This window comes from Staurois parvus, unplaced genomic scaffold (assembly GCF_062004578.1).
Source record: "Staurois parvus isolate SC_StPar_1 unplaced genomic scaffold, SC_StPar_1.0 ptg001200l, whole genome shotgun sequence".
NCBI lineage: Eukaryota > Metazoa > Chordata > Amphibia > Anura > Ranidae > Staurois > Staurois parvus.
This window is the reverse complement of record NW_028318996.1, coordinates 3,944,965-3,955,781: the sequence shown is the minus strand read 5'-3', so window position 1 is coordinate 3,955,781 and position 10,817 is coordinate 3,944,965. Positions and strand designations below refer to the sequence as shown.

Below are 10,817 nucleotides of genomic sequence, written 5' to 3'. Positions count from 1 at the left end.
CTTCATTTCCTGTTGTAACCCCATTTTAGTTTAGTGGTTATCAAGATGCTGTAGAATGAGGAGGCTATGTGACATCACTGGAAATTTACCTATGAAAACACCTTTATGTTCATACCTTTGCTACCTTGAAGCATAAAGAAGCATTGGAAAATACCTCTGAAGTTGTTATTCATTGAGTAAACTATCTGTTAAGGCGATCATTCAACTTGCCGCACACATTCTGACAGACTGGGTCTAAACGAATCTCGCCACAAGTACAACCGATGCCAAGACAGAACAGTAAATTTCCAATAAATCTCCATGAGAATTCATCACACAGCCATCTCTGCAGCTTCAGAACTGTGAGTAACCATTCTCCTGTATGAAGAACAGTAATCTTGTCTGTGCACTGAGTGAAGCATCCAGTGTGAGCCAGGCTGCTGCTCTAGCTGCCTCATTGCAATAGACATTCAGCTCCCCAGCTCAGCCTGCTTGCAAATAAAAGTAACTACAGAGCTGAGCTTCTGCAGATTTTCAACAAGACACTAAAACTACAGCACTTGTCATTATGTCTGACAGAGATCCCACTTATGAGTCACCTGCATGTAATCAAGATAAAACAGACACCATGCTGCATTCTGCCCGTCCTGTTAGAGCCCCTCATCCATCTTTGAAGGCAAGGGAGGCTTATGATGCAAGTAAGGAAGAGACATACAGTAACCTGACTGCATTATGGGAGAAAACTTTAAGTTGTATAACAGCCAGTAATGAAACTAGCAACAATTCTGAGCAATTGAACACTGCCCTCTCAAGGGTTAAGAAGGCATTTGAGAATTATAAAAGACTTTCTGAAAAGTACTCTTCCCTTTTGTCACATTCCAATGTAGAGGAAGCTTCAATAGAATTAAAGAACTTTATTTCTACTGACCAGCAGAGACATACCACTTATCTTGAAGCAAAGACACAGATAGAGGGTAGATTAGCACAACTACATGAAACTACATCCTGTATATCTGCTTCTTCCAGACACTCAGGAAAATCAAATAGATCTGCCCGCTCATATCATAAATCATCTTCTAAGTCATTGCGGTCCTGCTCTGTAAGGTCAACACTGAGCGACCAAATACTCAGAGCTCGCCAAAAGGTTGCAGTAGCCCAGGTTCAAGCCACCTGTTCTGAAAGAGAAGCCGCCTTCAAGGCAGAAGCTAAATGCAAGGAAGCAAGAATACAAGCAGAATCAGAGGCTCAGCTAGAAATCTTTCAGAAAAATAGAGAAAGGGAAGTAGCCTTAGCGGAATTATCCGTCTTGGAACAAGCCTTTTTAGAAGAAGGAGCATATTGTCCCAGCTTGGCTGCTTGTCAAGACCCTGTTGAAAGGACCCTACAGTTTGTCTTAACCCAGAACCACCAAGATACAGTTCCACCTACAGTTGGAGATTCTTCCGATAATCATCCAGCAAGTCAATCAGAAGGCAACATGTCATCAAAGAAGGCTGACCAACCAGACGCACCTTCCAACAGAGACACTCCACAACTACCGCGTGCCACAAAATTAAGTGTACCAACCTATCCAGCTCATGTGCCACCTCAAACATATGTGAACAGAGATTACAAGGGCACAACAGAAGACTACAGAGTGAACTCTATACCTCCTTTAATACAGTTAACTTCAAATGCACCAAGATCTTCAGTCACCAGACCCTTACCTGGATTGAACCCATCTGCAATACCTTTCTCTCCACCTATCAGTCAGCATCAGATACCAACCATGATTCAAGATGGTGCACCATCAGTATCACCTGTGGATGTAAAAACTGAAAGGGTTGATATTGCAGAGTTCAGCAAGTACATGATTCGGCGAGAGTTAATTACTACTGGACTGTCTAGATTCGACGACCACCCAGAGAACTATAGGAGTTGGAGATCTACATTTAAGGCGGTAACCAAGAACTTGGACATTGAACCTCAAGCAGAACTTGACTTACTAATAAGGTGGTTGGGGCGTCAATCTTCAGAACAAGTAAAGAGACTTAAATCCGTCTACATTTACAACTTTGAAGCAGGCCTCAATGCTGCCTGGGAACGTCTGGAACAAGACTATGGGAGCCCCGAAGTCATTGAATCTGCCTTATTCCAGAGACTAAAGGACTTTCCTAAGATTTCTGTTAAGGACAATCATAGGCTTAGAGAGTTAGGTGACCTCCTTCATGAACTTGAAATTGCTAAGTCAGATCCTAGTTTGCCAGGTCTTAGCTATTTAGACACTGCTCAGGGCGTAAATCCTATTGTAGCAAAGTTGCCTAGTTATCTCCAGGGAGAGTGGACTGGCGTAGGATCAAAGTATAAATATGAACACCATGTTTCTTTTCCCCTCTTTTCCTATTTTGCAGAGTTCGTCAGGAAGATCGCAAGAACCAAGAATGACCCAAGCTTTCTGTATCCAGATACAACCATCTTTCCTTCAACTACTTCAAAGGGTATTGCCACCAACAGTAAATTTAGGGACTTAAGGCATCCTATAGCTGTGAGGAAGACCGCTATCACGTCCAACGTCTTGGCTACAGACACTAAATTACAAGATACCAAGGCAAGCAATCTTGATCAACAGTGTCCCATTCATAATACGCCACATTCTCTCTCCAAATGTCGTGCATTTAAGGGCAAGCCTATTGAAGAACGTAAGACATTTCTCAAAGAACATAATATCTGTTTCAAGTGTTGTGCATCCTCCGATCATTTCGCTAGAGACTGTAAGATCGCCATCAGATGTTCCCTGTGTAACAGTGCCAAGCATGTGGACGCTCTTCATTCAGACTTGTTCAAAAGGAAACCTTCACCCGGCAGCAACCCCAAGACCACCTCAGATGATGGCGGGGAGAGAACCGAGCAACATGCCGACCCCGTAACCACAAGATGTACAGAGGTGTGTGGAGAAGGGCTTCATAGCAAGTCTTGCAGCAAGATATGTCTTGTAAGAGTTTTTCCTGAAGGATGTCCACAAAATGCTATCAAAATGTATGCCATACTCGACGATCAGAGCAATCGCTCGTTGGCAAGTACAGAATTCTTTGACTTATTCAACATTCGTGGAGAGGCTTGGTCCTATACCTTGCAGACATGCGCAGGAAGGGTCAATACTTCTGGAAGAAGAGCCCATGGCTTCATAGTGGCATCAGAATATGATAACATAGAGTTTCCTCTTCCTACTCTAATCGAATGTGATCAATTACCGAACAACAGAGAAGAGATCCCCACACCTGAGGTTGCACGTCATCACCCTCATTTGAGCCACATTGCCAAATGCATTCCTACACTTAAAAAAGATGCGAAGATCTTGATTCTTCTAGGGAGAGACATTCCTAGAGTTCATAAAATAAGAGAGTTATGCAACGGTCCAGATGATGCTCCTTATGCCCAGAAACTTGATCTTGGATGGGTGATAATAGGAGAAGTTTGTTTAGATCGATCTCACAAGCTCTTGGATGTAGCTTCTTACAAAACTAATGTGGAGGGATCATACACCTATCGATCGATGAAATGTCCATTGCACTATTATGTGAAGGAAAGACTTGATTTCAATCCTGAAGTTCCATATCAAGCTCTCCAAGGCATTACTTGCAAGCTCACTTCTCACAAGGATCTTGGTGATGCAGTGTACCAGACTACTTGTGATGACAACAAGATTGCTCCTTCGGTCGAAGACAAGGAGTTCATCAAGATTATGAATGAAGAGTTCTTCAAGGACAACTCCAACAGTTGGGTAGCTCCATTACCTTTTCGTGTACCAAGGCTTACTCTCCCTAACAATCGAGAACAAGCTTTAGCCAGATTTGCTGCACTTAAGAGAACTCTACGCAACAAACCTGAGATGCAAGATCACTTTCTAGCATTCATGCAGAAGATTCTAGATAACCATCATGCCGAGCCAGCACCAGATCTTGTAGAAGGCGAAGAATGCTGGTACCTTCCATCCTTTGGAGTCTACCATCCTCGTAAACCGGAGCAAATCAGAATCGTCTTCGACTCAAGCGCTCAGTTCAAGGGAACTTCTTTAAACAACGTTCTTCTAACAGGTCCAAATCTAACGAACAACCTTGTAGGAGTGTTGATACGGTTCAGGAAGGAACCCTTTGCCGTGACAGCTGACATCCAACAGATGTTCCACTGTTTCGTAGTCAAAGAAGACCGCAGAAATTATCTCAGATTCTTGTGGCACCGCAACAATGACATTAATGATCAGGTGATAGATTATCGCATGAGAGTCCATGTCTTTGGCAATAGTCCATCTCCTGCCGTGGCAACTTATGGACTGAGAAGAACAGCACAGGAAGGTGAAAAGGAATTTGGATTTGCCACCAGGCAATTCATTGAGAGAGATTTCTATGTAGATGATGGTCTGAAATCCTTCCCAACACCTGAAGAAGCCATCAATCTGATAAAAAGAACTCAACAGCTCCTGTTGACTGCTAACTTAAGGCTTCATAAGATCGCATCTAATAGCAGTGAAGTAATGAAGGCTTTTTTTTTTTTTTTATTCAAATATTTATTAAATTTTCACATTTATAATTACATATAAAAAGAGAAAGGAAAAAAAAAAAAAAGAAAAAAAAACAGGGGAACATGAAAGAAGAGCATAATGCATTTCATCTACATTCTCATATAATATTTTTACTCTTATTTTCTTTCTGTTACCTCCTTTTTCTTCCTTTCCCTTCCCTCTACCCTTATGCCCTACCCCATCCCTCCTCCCTCCCACTCTGCATTTTTCTCTTACTTCCATCTATATAAAATTAAGAATCTTCTCCTGGCATTTCTTCATATATATTCCTATGGTGTACAAAATCTTCCCATTTTTCCCATCTCCTGTTATATATCTCCATCTTATCTTCCTGGGTATAGTATAGTTTCTCCATCCTACTAATCTGATTTACTCTTTCTACCCAATCCTTCTCTTTCGGAACTTCCAAGCTATGCCAGAATTTGGGTATCAACCCCTTCGCTGCGTTCACAAAGTACCATATACCCGAGTTTTTATATTTATTCACTGGTAAATCTGTTTTATGTAATAAACACACTTGTGGGTCTAATCCTATCTTTATTCCTGAGATTTTCTCAATTAAGTTGACTGTTATCTTCCAAAAATTTTGTATCTTTGGGCACTCCCACCAGATGTGAAACCATGTACCAATCTTTCCACAACCACGCCAACACTCTTGTGTTTTCTCTATATCTATTTTGTGCTCTAGAATTGGTGTAATGTGCCATCTTACTAAACTTTTATAGTTTACCTCCACCTCTCTCATACTAGTGTTCTCGTGCGTGAGTCTATATATCTTCCTCTGTTTATCCTCATCTATCTCCACTCCTAAATCCCTTTCCCATTTTTCTATATAGCTTGGTTTTAATTCCGTAGCTAACTCGGTAAGAATTTTATAAATTTTTGCCGTGCCCCGTTTTCCGTCTCCCCGTGATTCCAGCAACCTCTCAAACATGTTCCACTCCTTTCTCCCTCTTATGGGTTTCGGAAGACTCTCAACAAAGTGATTTAATTGGTGATATTTCCACTCATCAATCTTAATAAACAGTTCCCTTCCACTCTTTTTTAAGTCTTTCAATGTTTTCAACTTCTTTCCATCCATAATATCCCTTAGTTGAATGTCTTCCTTTTTAATCCATTTTCCCATACTCCCTTCAATACCTGGTGGGAAGTATTCTATATTCCTTAGTGACATTAATTGTGAATTAAAATCCCAGTGCATATACTTGTGTAAATTGTCCCAAACCCTTAAAACGTTCAATGTAAACACGCTCGTGGTTTCTTTTAAACCTCTATATTGTGTTGGTGCCCATATGTTTCTACTCAGGTCAACTCCGCTCAAGTCATTCTCTATCTTTACCCATCTTTTCCCCCTTTTATTGTGTGTCCAATCATAAATTCTTGCTAAAACTACAGCATTATAGTATCTCCCAAAGTCTGGCACTCCCAGTCCCCCTCTCTCTTTTCGTCTACTTATCAAATCATACGATATTCTAGGTTTTTTATTTTTCCATATAAATTTTGTTATCATCCTTTTAATTTCTTTAAAAAATGCTTCTGGGAGTTTTATTGGGATCATTTGATATTTATACAAAACTTTGGGTACAATTATCATTTTTATCAGATTTATTCGTCCTAACCAGGAGGGGATTCCTCCTCCCAGTTTCTTCAATTCCTCCTTAATCTCGTTTAAAAGGGAAATATAATTTAATTTATACAATTTTGAATATGAAGCAGAAAGTTTGACTCCTAAATATTTTATCTCTCTATCTCTCCATGTAAAAGGGAATTCTTTTTTTATCTTTTCTTTCTCACCATTCGGGAGATTTATATTCAAGATCTCAGTTTTTGTCAGGTTGATTTTTAGGTTTGATATTTCTCCATATTCCTTTAAGCTTTTCATTAAATTCGGGAGTGTTATCCTAGGATTACCCACATAGAACAACAGATCGTCTGCAAAAGCTGCCACCTTATGTTCCGTTTCCCCTATTTGTATTCCCTTTATATCTGCATTCCTCCTAATTGTTTCTAGTAAGGGTTCCAATGTTAACACATACAACAAAGGGGACAGTGGACATCCCTGTCTAGTGCCATTTGACATCCTTATAGGTGCCGATTTTTCACCATTGACCAAAATAACCGCGGATGGCATTTTATACAATTTTCCTATCCATTCCCTCATTCTACTACCTACCCCCATGATCTCTAGGGTGTCCATCATAAAGCTCCAGTTTACTCTATCAAAAGCTTTTTCAGCGTCGATCGAGAGAATCACTGCCGGGGTTTTCCCTTTCTTAGCTTTCTGGATCAACAACAGAGTTCTAATTCCGTTATCTCTACCCTCCCTCCCTGACACAAAGCCAACCTGATCTCCCTGGATCCATTCTGGCATTAAGTCTTTGATCCTATTTGCTAAGACCTTCGCATATAACTTTGTATCTACATTTAGGAGTGCAATTGGCCTATAACTTGAACATTGAGTAGGATCCTTCCCTTCCTTGTGTATAAGTGTTACATGAGCTTGTAGGGATTCCTGTCTAATCTCCATTTCTCCCCCCAGGGCATTCATATATTCCTTCAACTTTGGTATCAATAGTTCACTATATTTTTTATAGTACCTCACGGTGTATCCGTCCGGGCCAGGACTTTTCCCCACCTTAGTGTCTTTTAGTGCTATTTTTATTTCCTCCTGTGTAATTTCTAATTCCAGGGATTTCAATAGATCTTTATCTATCCTTGGTAGTTCTGCATTTTTTAGATATGCCTTTCTTTTTTCTCTGTTCTCATTTTCACTATTATTTACTAAGTTTTGAGACTTAATATTATACAACTTATTGTAATACTCCTCAAACACCTTCCCAATCTCTTTAGTAGAGTGAGCCATTTCTCCCTTGGGGTTTCTTATTTTTTCTATGTAATTTCTAGTTTTCTTTTTTTCTCAGGGCCTTCATTATATATTTTCCTGGACGATCTCCCCATCTGTACCTCTCCACTGCAACTTTATTAAGTACTCTCCTCATCTCTTCTTCCATTAATATCTCCAATTCTTTCTTCTTTCCTATTATCTTCTGTCTTATCTCACATGTTATTCTGTTTTTATGGATCTGTTCCAGGTCATTTATATCTTTTAAGAGCCCTGTCATTTTCTTACTCCTTTCTCTTTTCTTTTTTGCTCCTAACGCAATCAATATACCCCTAATATATACCTTATGGGACTCCCAGACAGTGGCCATTGAAACATCTCCTGTTTCATTCTCCTGAAAATATCTTTCCATTTCCCGTCTGATCTGCTGATCGATCTCTTGATCTAATAGAAGGGCCTCGTTTAATCTCCATCCCACCCCCCTTGTCAGTTGTCTCCCCCATCTCACCTTCATTATAACTGGGGCATGGTCTGAGAGAGTCATTGTCTCTATTTCTACTTTGGCCACCCTCTCGATAAGTTGATGTTCTACCATTATATAGTCCAGTCTTGAATAAATCTCGTGTGCATTAGAGAAGAAAGTATAGTCTTTTTCCTTTCCATGCATTATCCTCCATATATCCACTAGTTGCCCTTCATATATCTCCTTCTTCAAAGTCTTCATAGACCTACCTCCCTCTCGTTGCACACGAGATGTTGTATCCATCTGTGGATCTAGACATAAATTCAAGTCTCCCGCCATTATCAGTCTTCCCTTTTTAAAGTCCCTCAATTTTCTTAATATCCCTTTCAGGTATACCTCCGGTCTCTTATTTGGGCAATAAATATTCGCCACTGTACACTCTATTTCCTGTAATCTGCCCCTCAGAAACAAGAATCTCCCCTCAGGATCTGTCTCTCTCTCTTCCACCTCCCACCTTACGTTTTTAGCGAACCCAATTGCCACCCCTTTGGCTCTCTTAATTGGGGAGTCTGCATAAAACCATGTTGGGTAGTTTCTAGTATTTAATTTGATATTTGACTTAATCTCAAAATGCGTCTCCTGTAAAAAAACTACCGAGGCTTCTCTGTGTTGTAACTCCTTAAATAGCTTAAATCTCTTCCCAGGACTATTCAACCCTTTTACATTATATGTTATAAATTTTATATCTTCCATAATTCTTGAGTACATCTCGTCCCTATGCAGAGTATTTTTAAAACCTTCCCCCTATACCATCTTTTACCTCCTCCCCCCCCCCTACCCTCCCTCTTCACCTCCCCCCTCCCCTGCCCCTCCCTCCTCCCTCCCCCCTCGAACCCCCCCCTCCCGTCAGGCCTATTTTTTACCATCTAATCCTTTGTGAGCTTACTGTCACATTTGGATCTTGGCCCTGAGGTTGAACTCTAACCTTGTACGGTTCACCGTCCCTCCATTTCCCTCAATGTTCCCCTTTCTATCCCTTCTTTATTCTTTCTTCTAATTTGCTGCCATTGCTCTTTTCCCTCGACGTTTTCCCCTCCCTCAACCTCCCAACCTGGAACCTCTACTTTTTGAATGTTAAGTTTGTCAAAAAAGTCTCTCAAATCCTCAGGAAATCTCAGGTATGCAGTAACTCCATTCTTCCATCCGATTAGACACATTGAGCCGCTCCATCTATACTGTATGTTTTGTTTTTTCATCTGTTCTATTAAGGGTCTCAGTGATCTCTTTCTCCATAATGTCTCAGGTGTCAAGTCTGCAAAGATTTGTATATTTTTCCCTTCATACTCAATATTATATCTTCCTTTTGTCTTCTTCCATATTTCTTCTCTCTCTCCAATTTTATTAAATTGAACCACTACATCTCTCGGTCTCTCTTCCGCCCGATCTCGTTGGGCCTTTCCTGATCTATATATATTGTCCAATATGCATGTCTCTGTTCTAGGTCTACCCATAATGGAGTTTAAGATTTTTTGTATCGTCTCTCTTAATTCTTTATCTTGTATAAGCTCCGGAATTCCTTTTATCCTGAGATTTTTTTTCCTGTGTATGTTACCTTGTATCTCCAGTTTATATCCCAGTTTTTTTTGTTCTTGCCTAATCTCTAGTATCTGATTATTCAGTTCAGAAAGAGTTTGAGCATGTTTATTGATTTTTTCTTCTGTATCTTCTACTCTAGTCAAGAGATGTCCCAGATCTTTCCGAATAATTCCCATTTCCTGTTTAATTGATTTTTCCAAATTTTTAAACATTTCCGCCATTTCCTTTTTATTTGGGATTTGTAGTTCTCCTTCATTTTCCTTTGACTCTATTTCTCCTGATATTTGTTGATTATTATCCATTTCTACTGGAGATCTGGCGCTTTTATCCATACTGTTCTCCATTATACTTTTTTCACCTGCCCCCTGAGTTCTTTCTGGGGTCACATTACCTTGAGATGTAAATTTTCTAATTGTTCCTGATTGGGCGTGTTTAGGGGCATTCCCTTTACTATTTTTGCTCTTCATATTTTTAACTGTATCCGAGTTCTCTTTTTAAACTTTAAGATATATACTGATAATAAGTCCTTTAGGTAAATTCTACTTTCTTCAAACTATTTGGTGGTTCCCCCTTTTTCTCTATATATATTTCTTCTGCCACACCAAGAAGCTATCCATAAACAGATTTAATATATAATCCAGATAGTCTCACTCACCCTCCTTCCCGCTGCTTCGTTCCAGTGAGGCTGTCAGCATTCTGGTGTGGCTCTGCTCCTTTTCCCTTCAGCTCAGGAAGGGAGGGGGGGGAGAGGGGTTAGAAGAGGAGGGGGGGGAGAGGTGAAGGGGGGGTTTTCCGAGGCTCTTTTCTTCTCTCTCTCTCCGTTTCTCTCGTGGGTACCGACGGTCATGTAAATCTCTCTGCCCGAGCGGCTTCAGTTTCAAAGGAAGCCAGCCGTTTCTCTCTCCCTCTTCTTCTGTTGGGTCGGAAAGCCGGGGTCTCCCTCTGCTTCAGGAAGCCGGCCGGCTTCTCCGTCTCCCAGTACTGCCCTTCGGCAGGTCACGTGACCACCTCCCGTCACCCGCACTCCCAGCAGTCAGAGGTGAGAGATTCCCAGCCGTCTCACCGTCCAGAACTCCCGCAGCTCCGTCTCCTCCACTTCACTCTCAGGACCCCCCCTCTGCCGTAAGATCTCAGGCGGGGAGTTTAGCAGCTTCCATGGGGAACGTCAAGGGAAGGAGGGCGGTTATCCTGCGGAGAGCGCTCACATCGCTCTCTCTCACACCGCCACGATTAGGCTCCTCCTCCTCAGTTCAATGAATCTAATGCCGACTGCTTCAATGAATCTAATGCCGACCTAATGAAGGCTTTTAATCCAGAAGATCATGCTAAAGATTTGAAGGATTTGGATTTGGGAGTAGATGCCCTACCCACGCAAAGGA

The 10,817-nt window shown here is 41.1% G+C and overlaps 1 protein-coding gene across 1 annotated transcript; it reads left to right on the top strand.

Moving 5' to 3' along the window:
* Positions 1 to 426: 426 nt before the first annotated feature.
* LOC149438280 (uncharacterized) lies at positions 427 to 9,607 on the top strand. The gene is made up of 2 exons (XM_089660039.1): positions 427 to 4,495; positions 9,578 to 9,607. Exons 1-2 carry the CDS (start codon positions 548 to 550, stop codon positions 9,605 to 9,607), a joined length of 3,978 nt encoding a protein of 1,325 aa, XP_089516165.1. The 5' UTR covers positions 427 to 547.
* The last annotated feature ends 1,210 nt before the right edge of the window (positions 9,608 to 10,817 follow it).

Bases quoted from the DNA above. Each gene is read 5' to 3' on its own strand.
- LOC149438280 (XM_089660039.1), top strand. From the start codon at position 548: ATGTCTGACAGAGATCCCACTTATGAGTCACCTGCATGTAATCAAGAT. The intron at 4,496-9,577 runs GCTTTTTTTTTT...CTTCTACTCTAG, and splicing joins ATAGCAGTGAAGTAATGAAG to TCAAGAGATGTCCCAGATCT.